The sequence below is a fragment of the Carcharhinus amblyrhynchos genome, chromosome 4, assembly GCF_965287045.1.
Source record: "Carcharhinus amblyrhynchos chromosome 4, sCarAmb.v2.hapA, whole genome shotgun sequence".
Taxonomy (NCBI): domain Eukaryota; kingdom Metazoa; phylum Chordata; class Chondrichthyes; order Carcharhiniformes; family Carcharhinidae; genus Carcharhinus; species Carcharhinus amblyrhynchos.
The window spans coordinates 93,584,247-93,611,485 of record NC_137327.1 but is presented as its reverse complement, the minus strand read 5'-3'; the positions used below and the strand labels follow the sequence as shown (position 1 = coordinate 93,611,485).

Sequence of the window (27,239 nt, the reverse complement as noted above, 5' to 3'; positions counted from 1 at the left end):
TGAAATAGTATTCCACGCTGGCTTTTAACTTAGCACCTCTGACTCCAATACATTTCTTATCCACTTTTATTTAACCGATATAACTGTTACTCCTCTGGATTTGACATTATTTCCTGAAAGCCCAGAGTCCCTACTGGTGAAAACAGTCCAATTACCCCGTCTGGATCTTTGTCTATTTAAGTAGGTTTCTTAATTTACAGTTTTGAGCTATTTTCAAGGACTGTATTTATCTTGCATTTGCAAAAACATTTTGCCACATCTTTTCGAGGCATAAACCGGGTGGTCTGCTATTTTAGGACTTTTTTTGTTTCACGCCACCACCATCAATACTCTCCTTCGTATTTTGGTCGTGTTGCCATTTAGAACATTAAACAGTACAGCACCGGAGCAGGCCCTTCAGCACATGATGTTGTGCCAAACATGACACCAAATTAAACCAATTCCTTCTGCCTGTCCTTGCTCCATTTCCCTCTATTCCTTGCGCATTTAAAACAGCACAATACAATGACAGGGGATAGGTATTATTCTGAGGGCACCAATAGTAGTCAATGATTCTGAGAATTTATCCATATATGTCAAAGTAGATCTGTTTTCTCGCTACTTCCACTTCACAAGACAGTCTGTTCCAGGTTTCTGCCAGCTGCAGCGGGTAACATCTGGAGCAGGGATGTCTCTTACCATATAAGCGAAGGTTGTTTTTGTGCTATTAAATCTTTCCAGACCACTACAAGGGACATCTGCCATATCAGACAGTCTGCAGTGCACACATGTAACCTACAAATGACAAATGCTGCTTGAATGGAGCCAAATTGTAGACCTCAATCACAAACCCTGTACTGACTGTGAAAGGTCCAGAAAGCACAAGAGCATGTCTGAATGAGGACCTTTGAGAGATGAATCACTTAAATAAGGCAGGGGCTCTTTTTATTAAGATTGTGTGAGTTATTAAGCAAGGAGCTCTTTAAGTTAAATGAGAAGCTGTTTGTTCGAGGAAGAGTGATGGATTAATGAGCAGTGAGTGAACAGAACCTTGGTGAGGATCTTAGAGTATAGAACTCACAAGTCATGAAAAGCTCACTGAATGTGTGAGGACGTTTGACCTCTTTTATGCTGGTTTAAGCAGTTCCAGATTGGCAAAACCAGACTGGCAAAAGACAGCAGAGAACAATAAAACAAATTATTAGAAGCACATTGACAATGCTGGGTTGGGGGAGGGAAGCTGACTTTTCAGCCCACATCAGCCATCAGCGAGAGTGGCACAAATTATATTGAGAATCGGGAAATGCAATACTCACTGGCATATCGTGTTTTCTGTTTTCTTGGAGTGTTTCAGATTCGACTTCTAGACCATTCTCAGGTGCCCCATATGCACTCTGCCTGAAAATATATCAGCGATTCCGAATCATGCTGCACAAGCCTTTGGGTGGGGCTTAATGCGCCTGAAACCTTGCAGCTCCAATCAGCATCTCCGACTGCGCACATGCAAACAAGAAATGATAGAATGCTGCTCCTCTGCCATATCGCTACTGGGCTGAATAATGACTCCCCCCCCCGACCCCGGCCTCCACAGACATTAATGATCCCCTTACCCCCATACCCCCTGCTACCCAGACTAATCATGGGCTCCTCCCCTCCTTCCCCCCCATCGATCTCAGGCAGAGTGCCAGTAGACTCCCTTTCTCCACCCATCCATCTCAAGCAGAAAGCCATTGGACACTAGGCACTTCCTCCTCACTAACTGGAGCTTCCGAATCGGAGTTTTTTTGGACCATGTCTGTTTTGCGCCAATTATGGATAGGCGAACGCGGTGGTAAAGGGGAACGTGCCGGTAAGGTTGAGCGTGCAGCCCATTAAGTCAATTTAAATACATGCAAATACATTTACATTGCTGTCGGTCCCATTTTGGGCATGGCCCTGATAATGGCCATTTTTGGGGCCTTGGTAAAGGGGGAACCGGCGCAGAGCTTGTCGTCTCATGCCTGACTTTACCAAATTTTCACACCCGAAAATGGGCGCCACATGATGGCAAAACCAGGCCCAGCAAGTCTGGCAAGCTGCACAGTGTCATTAAAACCTCACTGGTTCAGGGAAGTGAACCCTTATCTGGTCAGGACATGACTCTCATCCAAACTACATGAAGAACTCTTCCTGCCCTTTTGAAGTGTATAAATGATCATGATGTATCAAGAAAGTCAGCCATAAAAGAAAATTGGTGAAAGAAAAATAATAGTCCAGTCGGTATTGGAGATGGGGTGCAAAATTCACATCAAAATTCAACACATTAGGTGCACTGCAAATTCTCCCTCTGTGTACCCAAACAGGCTCCGGAATGCGACGACCCAGGGACTTTCACAGTAACTTCATTGCAGTGTTAATGTAAGTCTACTCATGACACTAATAAATAAACTTTAAAAAAATACTTCTTTGCTGAGGGTGTACTAAGGAGGGAGACTTTCAACACCAATATTCACAGGGACTATCCACCCAGTGCACTTTTCCTTATATTCCAATTCAATGGTAATTTTCTATGTTACAGTTATCTTCCTCCTGATCAAACAAGCCTATCTGTTTCACAGCAAAGCCACAGGAGCTCCATGATTGAAGCCAAGCTCATCTGGGAAGACTTCCAGCCCTGTGTGAAGAATCTCGACATTTCCTGGTTGTAGGAAAGGGGGCTGAAGCTCAGCAGGATCAGAAACCAACACGAAATCCCAAAGGAAAGCGAAGCAATTCCAGCGAGAGAGGGAGAGGCACAACACTGAACACTAAGTTGACATAGCATGGGTCACTACCTGGGATTTCTAAAAAGGGAAAGTGGTGATCAAATAACTTCAGCATTCATTGAATAACACAAAGGACTTAATGCTCTTTTCAACTTAATGGCTCTTTCCTGTTCCTGAAAATCCGCCCGCTGCGTTCCTTCATCCTATGTTTGGAGCATGACAAAGACTTCATTCTGCTCCTAAGTTCCTGTTACTATTATTGTTGGCAAACCTAAAGGGTAATGTCACAGTGAAATTAGAGGGGAAACTATAACCACTGGACAACTGAAGCTCAATCCACAGAAGCTTCACCAATGAGAGTTTTAAAAAATCCACCCCCCCCCCCACCCCGTCCATTGATAAAAAAGACATGTTGATAGTTTCTCCTATTTAATAGACAGTATGTTACAACATCATCTTGTGGATACAGTCAGCACCTGAATCAAGCATTTACCCATTAGGGGGAATTTTCTGCTGCTGTTTTCAATGGGGTTGGATTGGCAGCAGGAGCAGGTAATCCCACAGGAATCTTTAAACGTGATTCGTGCCAGTGTAATTTCCCACTCTGATTGCTCCTGCCCACAACCATTAATGTAATGGAAATCTCGATGTTGAGCTTCAGGATCCCAATTTGAATATATTTAAATGTAATTATCAGGCCTTTACATTTCCATCCCACTCCTCTCCTGCCACACACATTAGATTACACATTCACATCAGCATGCCCTTGCGTGAATCACTATAGGTTTACCACGGTGTTCAAGCAGAACCCGCCAGAATAGTTCAGGTAAGCTTGGGAAGAGAGGGTCACGTCTGCACTGCCCCTGGCATTGCTCAGGTACTGCACCCATGCACCGGCATGACATTGTGAGAGCTGCCCCCTGGATTTCTTTTCAATTTGCCTAACAATACAGTGAAGGAAGCTGATTCCACACTGTTTTTCCTGCCTACTGCCACACTTCACAAAAAAAGAGAAAATTCTGATTGTTTGCAATCCAGGGCAGAGAAAGGCAGCGTGCTGCTTCACCAGCCTCCTTCTGCGCTGCAGGGATTGTATGATTCTCCCCTAGCAGCAGGAGTCAGCACCAGCATCACCCAGAAGAGGGTGCAGCACAGTGGTTAGCATTATTGCCTCACAGCACCAGGGTCCCGGGTTTGATTCCCGGCTTGCGTCACTATCTGTGTGGAGTCTGCATGTTCTCCCCGTGTCTGCACGGGTTTCCTCCGGATGCTCCGCTTTCATCCACAGCCCAAGGATGTGTGGGTTAGGTGGATTGGCCAGGCCAAATTGCCCTTCAGTGTCAAGGGCACTAGCTAGAGTAATGCATGGGGTTATGGGGATAAAGCCTGGGTGGGATTGTGATTGGTGCAGACTTGATGGGCCGAATGGTCTCCTTCTGCACTGTAGGAATTCTATGAAGATGACTGGCCACACAGAAACCCAAAGGTTTACACATAGGCCACGCACAAGTTGGGCCCTTTAAAGCTACTTACGCTTAAATTGTAAGCTAAAATTTCCACCTAAGATATGCAACTGCATGTAAAAATTAAAGGGCTAGCAGACTTAAACAAGTCATTTGTGTACTACCAACAAAAAGTAGAGGGAACATTGTTCACTTCTGGAAAGGAGGCAGAAACGTTAGAGGAAAGAAATTCTATTATAAGAACCTAGACTCTACTCATTTTTGGGTTTAAATTGTACAGGTAACTCGAGCTGAGGTCTCAACAACATGATCTATCATGATTAAAGTTAATAGCTAGCAAATGAATATCTTGTCACTGAATCTGCTATCAGATATAAGCTTAATTGCCAAGATCCAGTTAAAGACTATCAGCATGGACAGCAACAACTGTGATAATTAATACCTTCGTACACGCTAGCCTATCACAAGAAACAGCAACTAAACCCTTCAGTGACATTATAAGAACCGTGAAGTGAAACGGGGTTGACTGCGACCCCAGGTGGTAACCGTCCTCTCCCCAGATTGGGTGGTATGGGGGTGGGAGGGAGTAGAAAAGTCAAAGAGAAAATATAGCTCATTGTCCAATTCTGTCTCACAGTGCTAATCATCCTCAGCACAGCCTCTCACCTATATTTGCTGCAAATCTCCCACTTCCCTCTTCTTCACCAAGGCAATGGTTCATCGGCTACTGAGGAGAAACAGCCCCACTCACTGAAATAAAATAGTTGCATTGTTTTGAGGATAGGATCCATACCTTTCAACGAAATGTGAAAATCCAGGAAGATTTGTCTGTTATCACAATTCTGATTGCTGTCTCTCAGTGAACTTTCTATTTCGCTTACAAACCATTTCTGTTCTAATACGCACACAGGAATTTTAAACTTGCACCAAACAGTAACAATATTAGATGCATAACTAACACTCACGTAACTCTTAGAAACAACTGTAAAGACACCAAATGAAGGCATCCTCAAAGATAACATTTCATTGAAATCGCTCAGGATAATTCTTTTCTTACATTTAATGTCTTAGATTCTACAGTCTAGATTCTGCTGAATAATTTAAAGGCAAAATATCAAGCATGAATGAATGAGGTGAGAATATAAGCAGCGGGAGAGAGGGAGAGAAGACAAAGAAATAGAAAAGTCAAAAGGAAAAATGAGAGCAAAGAGGACAAAAGGATGAGGGTGAAAAAAGCAAGAGACAGAAGAAAGGAACAGATGAGTGGGGAATAGACAGAAGTAAATATCAGGTGAAGCAAGAAAAGGAGACCCGAGGAATTAAGATTCTTCAGAAACAAAAAGTGATATCAATAATATTTACACACAAGGGATTTAAAGTTGTCCTTAGCTGGGATTGTCTAGATAAATGCTGGTTGTGGCAAATGTTAAAAGATGGAACAAACCTCCTAACAGGATGGTGGAGGCAGGTTCAATCCAGGTATTTAAAAAAAATTGAATTTCTACAATGTGCAAGATTACGAGGATAAGGAAAGGAAGGGGAATAGGTAGAATGCTCTTTCAGCAGGCCAGTGCAGACTCGATGGGTTGCGTGACCTCCTTGTGCACTGCAAAGGTGTTGAAACTTAGCAACATCCATGGTTTCTAATTTTTATTTTGTGCTTTAAGCCATTATTATACAGCTATTTACAGATGCTCCAGCATTGTCTTGACATTTGCCTTCTGAAAGGCTGCCCAACGACTTTATCTAATTCTGGAGGAAAGTGAAAATATCTTACTTTGAACTGTGATTGCGTTTGTCAAAATTCTTCTGCCGTAGGTGAAACTCATGCAGAGATGATATGGTTGTCTTGGATCAGGTGTAATGTTACAATTGGTCATAAATTAATTAATTGAACATAGCTAGGGACAGTGACAGTGCAGGGATTCTATCCTTTCATTAGCAATCTCAGGCTTGGAAGGGTTAAAATCGGTCAAGATCCCCATTCTTGCTCACCAGTCCGGGGCTCTTATGGAACGTTTAATCAGCAATGAGGAAAGGATGGAAATAAATTTTGAGACCCCTCAGGTGAAAGTCACCTGCTAACAGTTCATTCATCAAGATAGCCACGTCAGCAAGCTATCTTTGTTGGCATGGCCCCTTTAAGGCCAGTGAGCCTATCGTGGTGGACAGTGCGAATCTGGGTCAATTGTGATAGAGAGCGCAGCCGGGAGTAAGCGGTCTCTCTGTGCGAGCTCAGGAGTTGGAGGGTGAAGACCTGATGTAGTTCTGCTCAGTACCTAAGTCCAGTTCTTAAACAACTTTGTTGATTTACTCCTGCTGAGTTGTGATTGTGCCTCACACTCTTACATTGGCGACGAGGTAAATTGGGACTGCAGTCGTCTGCTCCTGGAATTAGAGAAGGTCTTGCCTTTGAAGTTCTCAAAGAAAGAAATTCTGCAGCAACAGTAAGTAATAACTTGTGGCCTTTATTGGGAAAATCAATTCTTTTGACCCAGAGGCCAAACGTTGTATTCAGTGTATTAAAAGGTTTTGCTATTTTTCCACCGCTAATTAAACTACAGGGAAAGATAAGAAAAAAGTAATTCTGCTTACAGTGTGTGGACCCCAGATTTAAAATCTCATTAGAAATTTATGTCCTCAATTTTGACCAGGTTAGAAATTTGGATTATCATAACCACAGATCATCTGTCATCATGCAACATTATGTGTGGAATTTTACCAGTACATCTGCCCAAGGTTTGTATGATCCCACCCTAATCTAATGGAGAAGGCCGTTCTCTGAGCCTTGCCCGCCCCGGGAATCAGGGCGGGCATGCTGGTAAAATTTGTGCCTCTAAAGTGAATTCTGTCATAAGGGACTCGGCAAGATAACTACGGTATACATGACTAGGCTGAGGCAATTGGCAGGATAATGCAAATTTGGATCATTGTTGAATGACGTGTTGTGAGACCAACCAGTTTGTGACTTTAATAATCTAAACATACAGGAAAAGCTGCTAGCAGAGAATAGGATTTTCTTAGAGAAAGCCAGGGAAATAGCTCAGGCAATTGAGGGTGTAGAGACAGTCACCTTCAGTTACAGTGTATGCAGCTAGCTGAGGCAAATGGTGGGGAAATGTTGCAAATCGAGGCACCAGAAGTGAGGGCACAGAAAACACAGAGTAGGAGCTCACAAAGCAAGAGAGAGGGCAGAAAACCATTTAAAAAAATCGAGTCAATAATCCAGAAATTCTAATGAATGCTCCAGGTGTCAGGGAGATCACCCCTAGGAGAAAATGCAAACTAAAGGATTTAATCTGTTTTGGTTACAATCAGAGAGAGGCCACATCTGAATTAAGTGCCAAGCCAAACAGAGTATATGCAGCTTACAAAATAAATTGGAATTCAGTGCATAATCTAGAATGTGACTCAGAAGGGGAACCTGAAGCATCAACTGAATAAGATCAAGATGACAAAATCGGCTCCTATTGTAATAGCATTCCTGGTAAATGGGTGGCCTTTAAATATGGCAGTAACTACCAGAGCTCCTGCTACTGTTGTAGGAGAACAATCATACAAATAACTTTAGGGCAGAGTTCAACCTCTTAAGTTAATTCATGCTCCAGCTATATTGGCCACCTATACAGGGTGGGGAAATCCTGAAAGTTTTGAGGAAAACACCTGTGTCAGTGACATATCAGCACCAGTCAACTCAACTACTGATCACCATAGTGAAAGGCCAAGGGCCTAAACTCATAGAACGAGTTTGCTTACATCAGACAAAACTAAATTAGCTAGATATGTTCAGTAAAACTGATGACAGTTTCCAAGAACTTTGAGAAGTTCTTTGAGAAGAAGAACTTGAGAAGAGAATCTCAATGTGAAGCTAATGGGAGGTCTAACAAACGCAACATTCAACATGAACCATGCATATCAACAAATGGAATTGAATGAGGTTTCAAGAAAATTTGTAATGATTAACACCCACAAGGGTTTGTCTCAATGTACCAGGTTATCCTCTGGTGTGTCTTCAGCATGCAACATTTTCCAACACTCCATGGAAAGTTAATTGCAAGATATACCCAAAGTAGTGGTGTGCCTGGATCATGTTTTACTCACAGGTACTTCCAATGAAGAACTTCTGACGAACCTCAAATAGATGCTCAAAAGATTCAATGAAAAGAGGGTGCAACTTTAAAGAGAGAAGCGTATCTTTCAGATCCGAGAGGTCACTTACGTAGAATTTAAAGTCAACGCCAGAAGAAAAAGTAAAAGCTACTAAGCAAGAACCAGCACCCTGGAGCATGTCGAAACCAAAATCTTTTTTGGACATGGTTAATTACTACGGCCAGTTTATGTTAAGTCTCTCAACATTACTGAAACTGTTACATCTGCTTTTGAGGAAATATCAATTTTGGTGTTGGAGCAAGCCTCAGAAAGAGGTTTTGAAGAAAGTCAAACTTGCATTACAATCTTCAGATTTGCTGGCCTATTTTGATCCTGAGAAGGAGATAATCCTAATGTACAATAGTTCCATCTGTAGCATTGAGGCCTTGTTAGCTCACGAACAGAAGGCGGTGTAGAAGGGCCCGTCGGTTTTACGACACAAAACTTAGCTGATGCCAAGTGAAGGTCCTTGCAAATTGAGGAGGGCCTAGCCATCTTCAATGAAATGAAACAATTTCACCAGTATGTATACGGGCATCACCTCTTAATCATACTGATCACAAGTCACCATTAGGACTTTTGCTTAAGGATAAGTCTGTTTATCCTATTGCATCAGCTAGAGTCTAGTGGCCTTTCTTCTTTCAACATACAACTATGTGTTCCAGCACAGACCTGGTACCCAAATCTCAAACACAGATGTCCTGAGTCATCTTCCATTGCCTCAAAGAATGCCATCACCTCCTGCACCACAAGAAATAGTATTAGCCCTGGATTTCTTGCATACATCGCCTAAACATATTAGGAATTGGACTCAAGAGACCCAGTCTTGTCTAAAGTGTATCGTCCTCTACGGATGGCACTTTAATGAGTCAGACCAACTCAAGCCACTTCAGCTCCTCAAGAAGAAACTGTGTTGTGAGGATGGAGTACTACTCTGGGGATCTTGAGTCATGGTTCCAAGCCCAGAAAGGGGAACATTTCTGCAAGAGTCGCACAATGCTCACCTAAATCAGACCAAAGTGAAGATGTTCACCAGAAGTCTTATTTGGTGGCCAGACATTGATAAGGATATTGAAAATCTGGTTGAGTATTGTAATCAATGCCATCAGGGCTAACACTGCCCCTTCAGCTCAGTTGCACCCATGGGAGTGGCCTGGCCAACCTTGAGCAAGGTTACATGTGGATTTTGCAGGTCCTTTTATTGTTGATGCCCATTCCAAGTGGCTCAGTATTCATGAAATGAGAACAACAACGTCGTCAGCAACAATCAAGAAACTTTGGCAAGCCTTTGTGAGACATGGCCTGCTAGATGTTTTAGTCACTGATAACAGCACTGTTTTCACAAGAGCAGAGTTTCAGCATTCCATACAAACTAATGGAATACAACGTGTGTGCATGACACCCTATCACCCAACTTCGAATGGCTTCACAGAAAATGTTGCCCAGACATTCAAGTCAGCAATGAAAAAACAGCCAGCCACACCCTTATGATTGAAGCTTGCTAGCTTCCTCCTCACATACAGAATGACACCACACATTACTATGGGAGTATTCTCTGTGGAGCAGCTGATGGGGAGGTGTCTCAACACCAGATGTGATCTAATATTCCCCAATTTTGCAGTGAAGGTGGTGGCAAAACAGGGTAGTACAATTCTGTTAAAGGTAATAGGTTCTTCGAGGTGAACGACTTAGTACTTATCCAGTGCCATAATGTTGGTCTAGCTTGAGTTCCTGTGATGATCCTAGCCAAAACAGGTCCTGTGTTCTATCTGGTTGATCTCCAAGGAAGAAAAGTCAGAAAACATGTAGATCTCACAGGAAAGAGAGAATCTAACATAGTACAAGTAGGGCAAGCTGAAACAGCAGCATCTACCAGCATCTTTCCAACAGTGCCATGATAAATGAAACCTGATGAAAGGCTCGTGGTGTTCCAATGAGGTCTGGTGAAGATGTCTGCACTAATGTCCTTTCTGAAAGTGCAAACCACCCAATTTCTGTTCAAGACATCACCTCAACATAGGCAGAGACTACCAGAGAGCTGATGCATTCACAGAGAATTCGGAAGTTTCTTGATATACTGAATTTATGAGAGACTGTACTGTGTTACCCTTTTTATATGATCTATTATTGTAAACAGCTCTCTGTTTGTGGGTAAGGTAGTACGGATTTAAGAGAGGAAGAATGTGGTAGCATGATCCCTTTAAGGAGTGGACGAACGCTGGTCACCTGGCCTGGTGAGTCTATTGCATCAGAGCAAACAAGTCTGGGCCAAATGCAGCAGAGAATGGTGAAATAACTCCTCAGAGGCCTGTGTCCCTTCACCAAACTTAGATTTATTTACATAGTCAGCAACACTCAGACAAGTATGCCCTCATACAGACCATAAACATGTAATGCCAGTAACCATAACACTCCACATTATATAGTGTGGAGTGTTATTTAGCAGGGTTCCCTGATAGATCAACCCATAACTGCCTAAAACAGGGAGCTCGTATTCTAAAAGGTCCACCTTGCAGGCCTCAGTGAAGTCATTACAAATGGGGTCCAGCGGTGGTTTGGCCCTGTGTGGGGGCTTGGGAGTCAGAGGGTGAAGACCTGATATAGTTCTGCTCTGTACTTTAGTCCAGTTCTTAATAAATAACTCCATTGATTCTGCTGAGTTGTGATTGTGCCTTGCTCAATTACAATATCAGAGTGCTGCCCCTATCTATGGAACTACATAGAAGAGGAGCAGAAAATGTTTGCGTTTGAAAAATAATCTCTCATTATCCCTTGTGACCATCTGTCATATAAAAAAACTCAAAACTTCATACAATTACAATTATAATAAGAGAAAAAATGTCAATAGCCAAATACTGAAAAGCATACGGGAAGCAACATGGATGGCAAAATGGTTACCCAGGTGACAGATGTCAGCAATTGGAAAGCTAGACCTCTGCCAAGCACTGTTGCGCAAGATTGGACACCTGTCATCAGTGTATTGAGGATCATAGGAAATACTTCTATTCACACCAGTTCCAACATACTGTGCATGCTGTTTGTTGCATCATCTACCTCAGTCATGTGCTCCTCATTCACACCCCCTCCAAATACTTCCTGTGGCAACTACCTGACTGACTGCATCTGTCACAAACATGAATTGGGTGTCTTCTCAAAATGTGAAATGGATCTGTTACAATAATAAAACATGGAATGCACCATGTGTAAAACCATGGATTGGAGCTGTTTGACTGAACCACACTATTAAATAGTGCTCAGGTAAGTCAGAGTGTGTTAACAATATTAACACTGAATGATAGGAGAAATTTATTTCCAGTTTTCAATTTCTACACACCTTTCATTCACCAGATTGTACACAAACCAACATTTGTGGCAAATTCGTCTGCTCATTAAATTTAACAAAACGGAATGGAAACATTTTGTCACCAGGTTAGCACCAAGCATTCAGATGGAGACAGCACAGCCAGAGGGAGAATAGCTTCCACTTCCCACATTAGCCATCCTGTGGCCACTGGGTGAGGTTACCAATTTCAGGCTAATTATTTCAAATTAGGGGCAGTTTTGTGCTGGAGTGTACAAGTGAAAAAAACAGCACAGGTATTCTCAACAGTTTTCACAAGGGCATTTACTAAGCCACAGCAAAAAAAAAGACTTCCATTTTGTTAACTGAGGTTGATTGTAAAATCCAGGTTCGAGGTGTAAGAGGATGTTGTACTAACCCACTCCCAAGAACCAATGTGTTTTTCATTTACTGCTCCTGCTTGCCAGGGAATCTGGGCCTTCGTTGTGAAGCATGTATCATAGAATACTGTTATAGACCTGTTTCTCTGCAGTACGATGTGCCAAATGGGCCAAAAGTCACAAGCTGAGTAAAAAAATGTGAATTTTCTTGAGAATGATAGCAAGAATCAAAACTGGTGTGCAGATGTTCTAAGACTACAATACCCGAGATGAACAGGAATTGTACATGACAAGATCTACAGACACTGTGAAAAGTCCAATGCGACAATCTATAATGCTGACAATCCTAATGAAAATCTTTCAGTGGTGGGCAGTGGAGGGGAAATTGCCATTTCAGAAGGGACACAGTCGCGGAGACTCACATCTGTTTATGTGCAAGTGAACTGATAACTATGTCTACCTGGAATTCCACAGTTATGATACCAACTGTATTATACTGCTATTTAATTAAATATCATGATATGGAGATGCCGGCATTGGACTGGGATGGGCACTGTAAGAAGTCTCACAACACCAGGTTAAAGTCCAACAGGTTTATTTAGTCTCATGAGCTTTCGGAGCACTGCTCCTTCATCAGGTGAGTGGAAGTCACCCGATGAAGGAGCAGCACTCCGAAAGATCATGATACCAAATAACCTGGTGTTGTGAAACTTCTAATTAAATACAGAAGTTTTACCAACGATTTAGTCAAATATACTTCTTTAACAAGATTAAAGAAAAGAAGCAATATTGACAAGAGTTGTTCTATGTCTCCACTTTCTGCACCAGCCAGCCATGTTTCTCCTGCCAATGGTTGACTGGACATGAGCAGAGCAGAAACACTTTCAGGAGTCACCATTCTTTTAACCAAAGGATTTCATGTGCTGAACAATTTCCATATATAACGATGTGCAAGTGCAAACAGGATGAAGGCCTCCAAAATGAAAGAGTTTCCAATGGTCTCAACATAATGTTTAGTGAATAAAGCCTAACAGGAGAAAAATGAAGACTTAGCACTAAATTCTCAAGTTTTATTCAGAGTCAACACAGGTTTAGGAAATGGAAAAATGGAAAAATAATACAGACGGGAATGTGGCTCTGAGGTGAGTTGCTGATACGCATGGTTAGTGATTACAGCACAAGTTTTAATGTATAATATTCCTGCTAATACTAACAGAGAAATGAGGTAAAGGATTAAGGGCCATATTTAGGATCTCACTAAGACAAAGAGAGCAAAATAGGTGAGTTAAAAGGAATTACGATTCACTGTGGCCAAATTTGAGTTTTAAAACATGCACTTTGTGCGGGAAGGAAACTTTTTGGGGAAGTGAGACATTTTGTAGTTTTAATAATTCTGGTCATGAACAAGTTGGTGCAGTAGACTCAATTAGCTGAACGTGGGTATAGTCAGGTGGAAGGACATGTCTAATTTCCATTTAGAACTCCAGAGAGAAGAAAACCAACAGGAATATTAATCACAGACTAGAGAAATATAAGACAGGTTGTGAAGCGGGCAAAAAGATTGAAGGTTAGAGGTAAAGGTGGATGGCCAATTATTTTCTGTATATATATTAGGCAGAATGAGTGAGAATTATTAGTGGAATCTCTTCACATATAAAGTAACAAGGGGAATGGTGCATTCATATCAAGAACATCTCTTCTTTCCTGAGTATGCATTTGTGAAAAAACAATGAAATCAACTATTTCCCAAAATATTTAAAGGTTCATCAAATGATGAGGAGATTTCAGACATAATTTTGATTCCTCCTTAACTCGCATGTTTTATTTTTGAAAAAATGCCCCAGTTTTGAGCCTTTTCTCATAACTTGGCAACATTCTGAGAAATTTTTAAAATCACCCTTATCCAGTCTCAATGAAGAGGTCCACTGATGTTAAATGTGACGGTATCCCAGAATCCAGAATGGTAACTTAGAACACACTTTGTGCTCCCTCCCGCTTCCCTCTCCCGTCTCACTCCCTCCCATTCCCCACTACCCCTCTTGTCTCATTCCCTCCCATCTCACTCCATCCCGTTTCCCACTTCCCTCTCCCATCTCATCCCCCCCCATTCCTCACCTCCCTCTCCTGTCTCACTCTGTCCCATTCCCCATTTTCCTTTCTTGTCTCGCTGCCTTCTCTTCTCCAGTTCCCTCTCCTGTCTCACTCATCTCATTTCCCACTTTCCTCTCCCATTTTAGTCCCTCCATTTCCCCACTTCCCTCTCCCATCTCACTCCCTGCCATTCCGCACTTCCCTCTCTCAACCCTCACATTCACAGACTCTTTCACCTAACCCACTCACTCACACGTTGTTCACTCCTTCACATACTCATACCCTCTTATTGTTAATTTCCTGAACCCTCACTCATAGTGAGGGAGTCATGGGAGAAAAGCATTGAGTCAGTAGGAATGTGAGATGAAGAGTGCTGGCCCACCAACTTCCCATTTCTCCCTGACTTCCCAAGTCCCCACACAATGCACGTGGCTATCCCCTGACTCTCCTTATGACCCCTCCCCCGCTTCATGGCCTGACCACATCTCAACCTCACAACCTCTCCCAACCTGACCCAACTACCCCAAACCCTTCTACCCACTCAATCACCCTACCCACCTCGTACATCAATCACACTACTGAGCTGCCACTCACATGGCTGGCACCCTGGTCATATGCCTCACTCACCTACCCAGTTACATACTTATCCATTCATTCTCTAATACACAGAAAAGCTCGGGGGCCTTCAAGCCCTTCCCAAAACATGGTAGTTAGTGCCATAAAAAGGGAGCCTGGCCTCTGTGCTGATTCTCTTGCTGCTGTCCGTCTTCCCTGTATGAGGGAATTCTGTAGCATCCTCCACTGGGAGTTGGAGCTTTTCATAGCTTGCAGGTCAGTGGGTAGTTTTCTGTGTGCTCAGAGTGGGTGGCACCTGGGGGGCATGGTGGCACAGTGGTTAGCACTGCTGTCTCACAGCACCAGAGACTCGGGTTCAATTCCCAGCTTGGGTCACAGTCTGTGTGGAGTTTGCACGTTCTCCCCGTGTGTGTGGGTTTCCTCCCACTATCAGAAAGGTGTGCCGGTTAGGTGCATTGACCCTGAACAGGCGTCAGAATGTGGCAATTAGGGGAATTTCACAGTAACTTCATTACAATGTTAATGTAAGCCTTACTTGTGACTAATAAATAAACTTTATTTTAGTCAGACACAGGGGTTCCAACTCTCTTCAGAAGTTTCGAGTCATTATTTTACACTATTTTGCACCTTCACTGCACCTATTCTTACCCATTCATGGTACACTGCAAGACAGTCTGTGCCTCATCCTCACCTTTTTAAATCCTCCTCCACTGCTTTGTTTACCCTTTCTGCAAGGATATTGTTACCAGTTAAGTACAGATGAAGTAATATACATTCAACGATGATAAATTCCAACCTTCATGACCATCAGCTGCAAAGTAATGCTGTCACAAAGTAGGATAACATTTCACAGAATCACAGCTGCTTGATGTTGTTTAAATAGATTTTAGATAGTGAAGATAAATCTCAGTAACAATAAATCCTATTTTGAGGCAGTTATTCAACAATCATACAAAGAACATTTGATTCAACTGGCTTCCTAATAACCCCTCCAGGATGCCATTGAAAAACACATCAGGTACAATGGAGTGATTACCAGATATTGGTGTCACCTGTAGTTTATAATAATATCTTCAAAGCAAGATTGCAGTCTTAAAATTGCATCTATTTACTCAATTATAATAATTACATTTACAAATATATATAATGTATATATGTGTAAAATTAAACTAAAATTAAATCTGCTTCTGTGCATTTTTACTGCAGTGACAGGTCCCACAGTGACATGGGTGTCCTCACAAAGACAAAATACTCTATAATGTACATTTAGCGAGAGAATCTGCATCTTGAAATATGTATTATTAATAAAGCTCATTAAAGATGAGGCTTACTTTGGGGGCAGTTATCAGCATGACTCATCCAGATTTCCTCGCCACCTATTTTATATTACTGTGCACTCAAAACTCTGCTTTGTATTCAATCACAATAATTTTTCATTGACTCTCAACAGCCCTTAACTCACCCTCACATCTAAATCCATCTGAGACTTCAATAATGTTTCCATACATGAAAAGACTCAGCTCGTAGTTCTCTCATACTTCTGGAGGGCACACAAGGGAAAAAAAGCCAGCTGATAAGTCATATGTCTCTCATTTTTAGTTTTCAACTATGCTACAGTCTTTCTTGATTCTCTTTTAAATCTCTGCTACTATGTTCCATACTTCTCTCTACTTGCCTTCCTTGTTCCAGTGCCCTTAAATGTGGCTGGAAAGGAACATATAAAGATCATTCATAAACAGTGGGAGACATATAGGATAGTAGGCATTGAGAGAGGCAAGAGCAGAAAACAGATGTTAAAAGGAGTTGGAAACATATTGAGACATAGAGACAAAAATTGTGTAAGAATCACAAGGAGAAAAGGAGTAAATTAGTTATACAAACATGGGACATAGGGAGAGATGGTGGTCTAGTGATAATGTTGCTGCTGTAGTAATCTAATCGTTCAAACTAATGCATGGCAGCGAAAAGAATTTAATTTCAGTCAATACATCTAGAATATAATGCTAGACTCATTAATGGTGATCATGGAAACTATAATTGATTGCGGTACAAACCCAATTGGTTCACTAATGTCTTATGGGAAAGGAAATCTGTTATCATTACCTGGTCTGGCCTACATATCACTCCAGATCCATAGCAATATGTTTGACTCTTAATTGCTCTCTGAAACAGCCTAAATAGTCACTCAAGTGCTGGCCTTACCAGGGACACCCACATGTCATAAAAGAACAAAGAAAATGAAGAAGCAAAAGTAGATCATGAGACCCCTCGAGATTGCTCCACCATTCAGTGTGATGATGGATGATCTGCCTAAATTCCACTTTCCTGTTTGTTCTCCATATCCCTTAATTCCCTTAAGCGATCAAAAATCTGTCAATCTCAGCCTTGACCACATTCAATGATGAAGCATCCAGTTTCTGAGGTAGAAACTCCCAAAAGATCACAACCTTTTGGGTGATGACATTTCTCCTCATCTCAGTTCTAAATGATCAACCCTTATCCTGAAACTGTATCCCATGTTCTCAATTTTCTAGCTACAGAAAACAATCTCTCAGTATTTACCCTGTCAAGCCCTTTCAAAGCCTTGTATGATTCAATATGATCACACCCCATTCTTATGATCACATCCCATTCTTCTAAACACCAGGGAATATAGGCCCAATTTAGTCAATCACTCATCACAGCAATGGTTCACTAGATTAGTTATTGGTTGCACAATCTCATCCCAATAACTAATCTAGTGAACTATTGTTGTACCACCCCCGAGGCAAGTACATACTCCCTTGGAATATGGAGGCCAAAAAACTGTGCAGTGTTTGAGGTGTGATATCACCAAAGCCTTATATAATCTAACAAGACTTCCATGTTCCTATATTCCAGTACTTGTATTCCTTACAATGCCATTTGCCTTCTATTTTGCTTTCTGCACCTACATGCTAAATGTAATGTTCTTCATACAAGTTCACTCAATTGTCTCTGAAATCAACATTTAAAAGTTTCACAGCTTTTTAAAAAATATCAGTCTTCCTACTCTTACAACCAAAGAGAAAAACTTCACAATTCCTCATGTTATATCCCATTTTCAACCTTCTTATACATTTACTTAACCTCTGTAAGATCTTTGTATCCTTCACATAGTTTACATACGCACCTCGCTTTGTATAATCAGCAATCAAGAATCAGATTTAAAGGTCGTTGGAGAAAGAAGTAATGGCAACATGAGGAAAAACTCTTCTTATGCAGTGAGCGGTTAGGATCTGGAATACACGGCTTGAGAGCGGGGCAGACGTGGGTTCAACCAAGATATTAAAGAGGAAATTAGTTTATTAACTGAAAAGGAAGTGGGAACAGGGCTACAGAAAGAAGACAGGGAAGTGGCACTACTGAATTGCTTTTTCAGAGAGCCACAACACAATTGGCCAAAAGGCCTTTTTTTTCTATATTGTAACCATTCTATGATTCCATCAGCTTGGGCACATTAGTCCCATATTACTTGCTTACTCACATTTCTCTTTACCTAAGTTATTAATATAGATGGTAAATAGTTGAAGCTCAGCACTGTTCTTTGAGGCACTGTTTAGAGTCTCCCAAATTGAAAATGCCCCATTTATCACTACTCTTTTCTTCCTGACATTAACAAATCCTCCATCCATGCTAATATCTTACCGCTAATCCATGAACCCTTATCTTTAATATTAACTTTCTTTTTCTGAATCCAAGTGTGCTACATCTACTGGTTCCCTTTATCTATGCGATTAGTTACATCCTCAAAAAGACTCTCAAACACATTTTGCCTTTTGCAAAACTCTGTCTGATCAGGCTATTATTTTCGAAGTGCATTGTTACAATTTCCTTAATAATAGATTCCAGCATCTTCCCAAAGATGGTCAGGCAAATCCTTTGTAGTTCCTGTTTTCTCTCACCCTCCTTCCTTGAATAGTACTAACTTCTAATCTGCTGGGACCACTCTAGAATCTAGGAAATTTTGAAAAACTGTAACCTGTGCCTTTTTTTATAACCCAAGGATGTAGGTCATGGGGATTTGGCAGCCTTTAGTCCCTTATGTTTCTCTAATGCTTTTTTTTATCTGTTGATATTAAATACTTGCTCACTCTTAGACCCTCGCTAACCCTTTATTTTTTGTGTGTAATTTATTTCTCTACTAAAAAGACAGGCACATAATACTTGGTCAACATCTTTGCCATTTCTTCAATCTCCGTGATATTTTGTCCTGTCTTTGCCTCTAAGGGACTGAAGTTTACCTTAGCTAATCTCCTCATTTTGAAATACTTGTAAAAGTTCCTGTAGTATGTTTGTATCGGTTTCTCTAGTTTACTCTCATATTCTATATTTCTCCCTCTAACAAATTTTGGTCACTGTTAGTTTATAAAATTTTCCCAATCCTCCACTTCATAAGTTTTGTAAGCCTCTTCTTTTTATTTAATTCTGTCCTTAACATCCTCATTAAACCATGGATGAGATTTTCCTCACTGAGTTTCTGTTTATTTAATGGAACACATTTTTATTCAATATTTTGATTCATTTGTTTAAATGTTTCTTGTTGTTTACTTATTGCCATACCTTTTAGCCTATTTATCCAATCAACCTTAGTCAGCTCTCCCATTGAAATTTGAGATTCTTATTTTGGATTCATGTATATTGCTCTGAAAGTTAATATGGAAATCAATTGTATTATGATCACTTTTTCCCAGAGAATATTTTTACTATGAGATTACTACTTCATTACACAACATTAGAAAGAAAAATACTAAGAAAAGCTTGATCCCTGGTTGGTTCCAAAACGTATTCTTCTAGGAAGTTGTTGCAAAAACATTTTACAAACTCATCTTTCAGATGACATTCGCCATTTTATTCATCCCACTTAGATGAAGAGTAAAGTCCTCTGTGACTATTACAATGTACTTGCTGTAAGATTCAATACTATAACTACTGTTAGGCAGCCTATAAATTACTGCCACCAGCATTTTCTGACTCTGGCATGTGCTCTGTGATATCCTGGGGTTGTGAAAACAAACTGATGGACTGGTGGTATTATCGCTAGACTATTAATCTGGAAATTTAGCAAATGTTCTGGGGAGTCAGGTTTGAATCTCGCCATGGCAGATGGTGGAATTTGAATTCAATAAAAAATGTTTGAAATTAAGAATCTACTGATGACACAAAACCCTTGCCAATTGTCAGAAAAACCCATCTGGTTCTCTAATGTCCTTTAGTGAAAGAAGTTTGCTGTCTTTACCTAGTCTGGCCTAAATGTGACTCCAGAACCACAGCAATGTGGTTGACTCTCAATTGCCCTCTGAAATGGCCTAGCAAACAATTCAATTGTATCAATCGCTCAAGAAGACAGCGCATCAGCATCTTCTCAGGGCAACTAGGGATGGGCAATAAATGCTGACCAGCCAGCGATATCCATGTTCCATGAATGAATAAAAAATATAAATTAATACAAGTTCTTGCTTCTTTTTTTCTATTAAGGTGCAAACACATAGGAACAAACATACAAACAAACACACACACTTCACAGATCTTCGCTGGATATCGGCAGTGAAGTCTATTAACAACCACACCCATGTTGAAATTGGCTAACACAATGAGTTCACAGGAACTGAACAAGGCACTTTATCCACTAAATCCATAGTGGTTTTTCTGACAACTGGATCTTATACCATTTTTACACTGCTAGCAAATGGTCAACACACAGCAATGAAGAGGAAGTGAATTTGACACCATCAGCACCATTCAGGGTCCAATTATTTTTGAGTCCCAAGTTGTGGAAATGGGCTCCCCTCCCACGAGAGAATTTCCCCTCCCAGAGTATGTTTAAAATATAAGGATTAAAATAAACAGCCTCTGGTTTGTATCTGAAGCAGTGTGGAGATCCTCACATTTCTTCCTGGTGTACAACGCTCTTGAAGAAGTTGTAATCATGCTTACTGGAACTGGGCTTTGAGAAAATAGACCGACTACATCAATCCATGTAGTTCAGAACTCCAGGATTCAATACCTAAGTGTGCAAGCCCTGATTAAGCACTAAACAATTATATTGAATTATTTTGAATGACAATTAAGTAATCTCAATATTTCATGACTTGCTGGTATCATACTCTCTCTAACATATGATAAACTACTGACCCAGTGATAAGAAAGAGTTTGTAACAGTATGATGTGATATCCCTGTTGCAGTGTTAGTAACAAAGTATTGGAATTATTGTAATTCCTGCTGTGTAATTGAATCGCACCACTCAGTACTTTAATAATCTATTGAAAGGGAAACTAATCACATCCTATACCCCAGAGCTATACGCAGAGCAATAAGAGGAGAAAAATGCAATCCTTGTAACCTGAAGTGCAATCAGAAAGCAGTAGCAGTTTTGAATTTTATACACATAAGTTGTGGAATGCACTAAAGGACTTCAGATTGAAACAGAGACCATGTTAACACTCAATGATACATTAGATAAGCTAATTGAGTGCAAGGGGACAAAATGATAAGAGAGCAGGACATATACATTGGATAAAAACTCTGCTCATATATTGGATAGCCACCAACATAGACTGATTAAGCTGAATGAATTATTTCCACATTATAATTCCATGTAATTCAATGCTTCAGATTTGCAACATCTATATTATTTCCTTTTCCTTCACATTAATGTTTACAGTTTGATGGATGTGATTGCTTTTAGCTGCTCATCTCCCATAGGATCCAGTCAAGGAGTCAGGCAGGATCAGAGGTAGTGCCCCTGGCTCAGCAACCCTGTGTGTGATTGTCAAGGCTGCTGACATCCAGCACAGTGGATCCTTAATCAAGTCCCACTTGGAAGGGGAAACAGGTGTGCGCTAAGTGCACACACACATTGAAAACACAAACAATACTAGTTGTTTATTTTGTTTCCAACTGACAATTCAGCTGTTGCTGCTACTTGTTGTCTCTCAAAGGTGAAGTTTTCAATACTATTATTCATCTCAGTCAACAGATCTCTGCCTGGCTGGTCCACGTTGGACAGCAGTGTGGAGAAGGATGGAGGGCTGACAGCTTGGCAGAAATGCAAGCAAAAGAATATATCCAGCTGAGTGACTTTGAAGCAAAATTGATAACTTACATTCATACAGCTGTTTCAGCTTTCAATTTCATCAAATGCCTCAAGGTGTTTCACAGAGATATAATCAGACACCAAACCAAAAATCTTCACAAAAAAGCTTGGTCAAATTGATAGGTTTTAAGGAGTGTCTTAAGGATGAGAGAATTGAAGAGAATTTAGGAGGTAATTGTAGACACATCCACCAATGGTGGGGCACATGACATGGTGGAAACGCAAGAGGCCAGAACTGGAGGAACAAGATTTCCTGAAGAATAACATGCAGTGATTACTATGAGCACATGTATCCACAACTGTGCAGCAATCGTACAGGATTCTCACCACATGTTACAAAACACCACATGTGCACAGTCACATTAAAGAATTTTAAAGGTACTTCACTTTGAACCAAACAAGTCACACGTAGTATAGAAAATTTAGACAAATCATCAATTGTTGAACGGGAAGAGGTCACAGTGATAGGGAAAGGAATTTGAACACAAGGATGTGAGTTTTAAAATCAAACATGAGTGAATCAACAGCCAATGTAGGTCAGCCAGCACAGGGGTGATGGCTTAACAGGACTTGGGGCCAATTAAGATCTGAACAGCAAGAGTTTTGGATGAGCTTGTGTTCATGGAGGCCAGCCAAAACACCATTAAAATAGTCAAATCTGGAGATAACCAGAGCATGGATGATGCTGTCAACAGGAAATGGACTGAGGCACAGATGAGCAATGTTATAGAGGTGGAAAACAGCTGTCTCACTGATTAAGAGAATGTATGGGGGAGGGGGATGCTGCTGAGAAGCTAAACTAAATAGAAAGCATGAAAATTACAGATCCTCAGCTCCTCGACGCTTAAGATCAAAGTACAATCTCACTTATCACAGCTTCCTGAATTGAAATGAACAGCTATACATTCTAGAATGCCCCCTTTTACTGTTTTTATATAGAGACAAATATTAAATAACTTCATGAAGAAGAATTCAACTTCATTCCCATCCAGTCCATAAATGAATGATTTAGAAATACTTAAGACACATTTTATTCCTCCACCTGTCTCTCTTTTACGCACGGTAAGGTGCTCACTTGAATCTGCTTCCTTGGGCATGAGTTACCCTTGAACCACTTTCCTAAGCAGTCATCTTTCATGTATGAACCTGAATCTAGATCTTGACCACACTTGACATGCACACTGACAACAGCAAACACTGGATAGTAACCAGAGCAGAGGCTCGGTTGTTTTTCCCTCCTTCATAATCCAGGGGATATTGAAGCCATTTATCACTCTCTCATCACCATGCCGACTGAGAACAACTCAGTGAAGACCAAACAGCGGTCAAACCTGTCAACTTCCTCCTCTGCCCTGAATCAGTTCCCCACACGGCAGCGCTATCAGCCACTGGCCTGGCAGATTTTAAACTTCGCTTTCAGCACTCGTTGCCGGGTATATTTCGAAATGATGGCAATCCCAACCAAGGATTCCAGCTGATTTAGGAAGGGAGCGACCAACAAGCATTTTCCCAACAAGCCTAGTACAACAAGACATTTCATTCAGACAGCAATCCAGCCTAATGAATGCATTGCATCCCAGGCATGTCATTGTGATTCCTTCAACAACTCTTATCTTTGCAGGGTTCTCATTAAACATTTAGCGAGCTGGCAGACAGGCACTCAAGTATCTGCGGGATAATGTGAAGTCAGACCAAGATGTCCCACTACCTGGGCACCATGACAATGTTGATAGCATCGACACATGCATCTTACACCTCCGCAAAACAAAAAAGTTTGACAGATGATTTTTTTTCATGAAGACATTGCCCCACCCTTCTTTTTTTGTGGGTGAAGAAACTGGACAGAAGTTGCTCCTTGGTACTCACAGGGTGTAGCGGGTCTCAGAGCCAGGGCTGACACGTATCGGTGCAAACCGATGATCCTGACCTCCAGGAGCAGCGCCCGGTGGCTAATAGAGCCGATCTCCAGCTCGATCTCCTCCAGCACACTCACCGCCTCTCTGGCCAGATCCGAAAGCTGCCTCAGGATACTTCCCAAAGTCAGGCTGGACACATCGATCAGATTCTCCAGGGCTGACAGCCTTCTCCCTTCGCCGTGCAGGCGGCAAACTTGCACGGGGCGCACGATCCTCTTGCAAAAAGGCATCTTCAAAAATTGATAGATCATAAAAAATAAAACCCTATCCAAAGTGGCAATGCAATCAAACAGCTGTCAGTGCAAAACAAGCCTGAGCTGTACGTGGGATCTCTCTCTGCTTTTTGCCGTCTCTTTCTCCAGCCTGTAGAGAGCGCTGCTTCTCTGGGAGAGGAGGGTCTACACACACTGAACCAGCTGTGGGGGTGGTCCAAATCTATCAGCATTTCAAACCCAACTGCCTCCCTTCAAAACAAAGATGCGGCAACCTTTCTGTTGCCTCCTTGCCGGCTTGCCCAGCATTTGCCTGTGCTGCTGCTCTGGAATGTGCCGTGTAATGTCAATGAGGCGGCAAATTTGACATTTCCTTTCAAGCGGGGGGGCTTGAGTTGGCTCCACAATATTGTAACATTTCCCAATGTCACGTCCCTTTCCCTCGTCAGAACGGCAGGAAGTCTGAGACAGACTTTCTACAAAACAGCGCAAGCGGCCACAGACTCTTCAACATTGCAAGTTCTGTGCACTTAAAGCCCTCCGCAGCATCTCCGTTCATTCAGTTCAAAGTGGAATTAACCGAGTTATTAAAAACAATGTGTTTGACAGAACTTTTTCTGTTGCTGTCTGTAACATGACACATGCCCAATCACGTGTGCTATTCGTCTGGTAATCGCTTCCTCCTGAGCTGATCTTTCTAACATTGAATATGTAAACAATTAGATAGTTTTTCTGTAAATGTCTCACGACTAAAAGTGATATAGTATGAAACATTATATATTAAATCCACACATTTTTATATTAATAGTAAGATAACAATTTAATACGCCAACAGCAAAAATTAATTTTAACGTAAGTCAATAATTCTCTTCATCCAATCGCTATTTTTCCCTGAAAATATTCCTCTCTGCTGAAAGCTGTATTTTGACAGAACTTCAAATTAGGTGGCTCAGTATGTAATATATGTATAGTACAGGTGCGAACAGAAAGTATTTTTTATTCATTGGTGGGGCATAGGCGTCACTGGCTGGCCAGCATTTATTGCCCATCCCTAGTTGCCTTTGAGAAGGTGGTGAGTTGCCTTCTTGAATCACCGCAGTCCATGTTCTGTGGATTGACCCACAGTGCCATTAGGGAGGGAATTCCAGGATTTTGACCCAGCAATTGCGAAGGAATGGCAATATCTTTCAAAGTCAGGATGGTGAGTGGCTTGGAGGGGAATTTGCAGGTGGTGGTGTTCCATGTATCTGCTGCCCTTCTAGATGGAAGTGGGTTTGCAAGATGCTGTCCAAGGATTTTTGATGAATTGCTGCAGCGCACCATGTAAATAGTGCACACTGCTGCTACTGAGCGTTGGTGGTGGAAGGATTGAATGTTTGTAGATGCGGTGCCAATCAAGTGGGCTGCTTTGTCTTGGATGGTGTCAAGCTTCTTTAGTGTTGTTGGAGCTGCACCCATTCAGGCAAATGGTGAGTATTCCATCACACTCCTGACTTGTGGCTTGTAGATGATGGATAGGCTCTGGACAGTCAGGAAGTGAGTTACTCACCACAGTATTCCGATCCTCTGACCTGCTCTTGTAACCACAGTGTTTATGTGGTGAGCCCAGTTAAGTTTCTGGTCAATGGTAACCCCAAGGATGTTGACAGTGAGGGATTAAGTGATAGTTACACCATTGAATATTGAGGGGTGGTGGTTAGAGTGTCTCTTATCTATGATGGCCATTGCCTTGCATTTGTGTGGAGTGAATGTTATTTACCACTTGTCAGTCCAAGCCTGGATATTGTCCAGATCTTGTTGCATTTGAACATGAACTGCTTCAGTATCTGAGGAGTTGTGAATTGTGCTGAACATTGTGCAATCATCAGCAAACATCCCCACCTCTGTCCTTATGATGAAGAGAAGGTCATTGATAAAGCAGCTGAAGATTGGGCCTAGGACACTACCCTGAGTGTCTCCTGCAGAGATGTCCTGGAGCTGAGATGACTGACCCTCCACAACTACAACCATCTTCCTATGTACCAGGGATGACTCCAACCAGCAGAGAGTTTGCCCCTGATTCCCATTCATTCTAGTTTTGCTAGGGCTCTTTGATGCAATGCTTGGTGGAATGTGGCCTTGATGTCAAGGGCTGTCACTCTCACCTCAAAAAGTGGGAAAAGGATTCCACTGATAAGTTCACTTGGGCAAAACTGGGGCAGATGGAGTTCAATTTGGGCAAGTGTGAGGCGCACTGTGGATTAAAGAAAGATAGACCTAAGTATTTTCTAAACAGGGTGAAGCTAGGGACCATGATGAACAAAGAGATGTGGGGGTCTTGAATACAGAAATTATTAAAAGCTAGTAAAAGAGGAGGATTAAGAAGGCTAATGGAATGTTGAGCTTTGTATCAAGGGGATACAGAGGTTACGTTGGTTGGACTTACATTTAGAGTATTGCACTCAATTCTGGGCATTATGCCTGAGGATGCCTTTGAGGAGCTGTAGTGCAGATTTACTGGGATGCTACTGGGGATAATTGGATTCAAATTATGAGGGCAGTTTCTGTCGACTGCACTCGAGTATAAACAATAAAGGATGATTGAATTAAAGTGTTTAAAGGAGCTGGTAGGGTGGTGATAGAGAGAAGCTGTGGGAGTCCCGAGCAAGGGTATATCACTTTAAAGTTAGCGTGGGGTGATGTGAGGAAACACTTCTCCACACAGTGATGGTGATGGACATCTCAAAAACACAACTGACTGAGCTAATTGAAGGTTTCCAAACTGAGATTGATGGACTTTTGTGAGATGGAGATATTTAGGGTGATGGATCTAAAGTGGGTAAATGGAGCTAAGGTACAGATTAAACATGATTGCAATGAATGGCAGAAAGTTTGAGGTGCTGAACAGCCTGTTCTCTATTGCTATGGTACTCACTCTCGATAAGCAGCAGGGTCATGGTCATATTTAAGTCTAAGCTTTGGCAATGGTTATTCAATTGTGAAAGCAATAACGATAAATCTAACCCTGTCCTCATTTGATGTCAATTTTATATGTTTTTTACAACAGGAGTCAGTGGATAGTGATCTTGACTAGGAATTATGCCTAACAATTTTCTCTCTTGCCCATGGAGGCTGAACCTAATTTGTAGCAGTCCCGATGGAGGTCAGTGAATTTAGCACAGACCAGGAACTGAATTAAGGATTTTTCTGATTTAGGTGCTTCAATTGTATATTATACATGCATTTACCTGCTGAACTAGAAGAGGAACATTAGTCATCAGTGTAAGTATAAGAAGCAAAATGCTTGTCCTGTTGACAACATTTATCAAAGTTG

At 41.5% G+C, this 27,239-nt stretch overlaps 1 protein-coding gene across 1 annotated transcript in view; it reads right to left on the bottom strand.

Moving 5' to 3' along the window:
- nhsl2 (NHS-like 2) overlaps nucleotides 1-24,459 on the bottom strand; it is a 288,523-nt gene extending 264,064 nt beyond the window's left edge. The window contains exon 1 of the mRNA XM_080187560.1: nucleotides 23,665-24,459. Within this exon, the coding sequence (XP_080043686.1) occupies nucleotides 23,665-23,965 (301 nt within the window). The 5' untranslated portion in view covers nucleotides 23,966-24,459. The remainder of the gene's footprint in view (nucleotides 1-23,664) is intronic.
- Nucleotides 24,460-27,239: the final 2,780 nt, after the last annotated feature.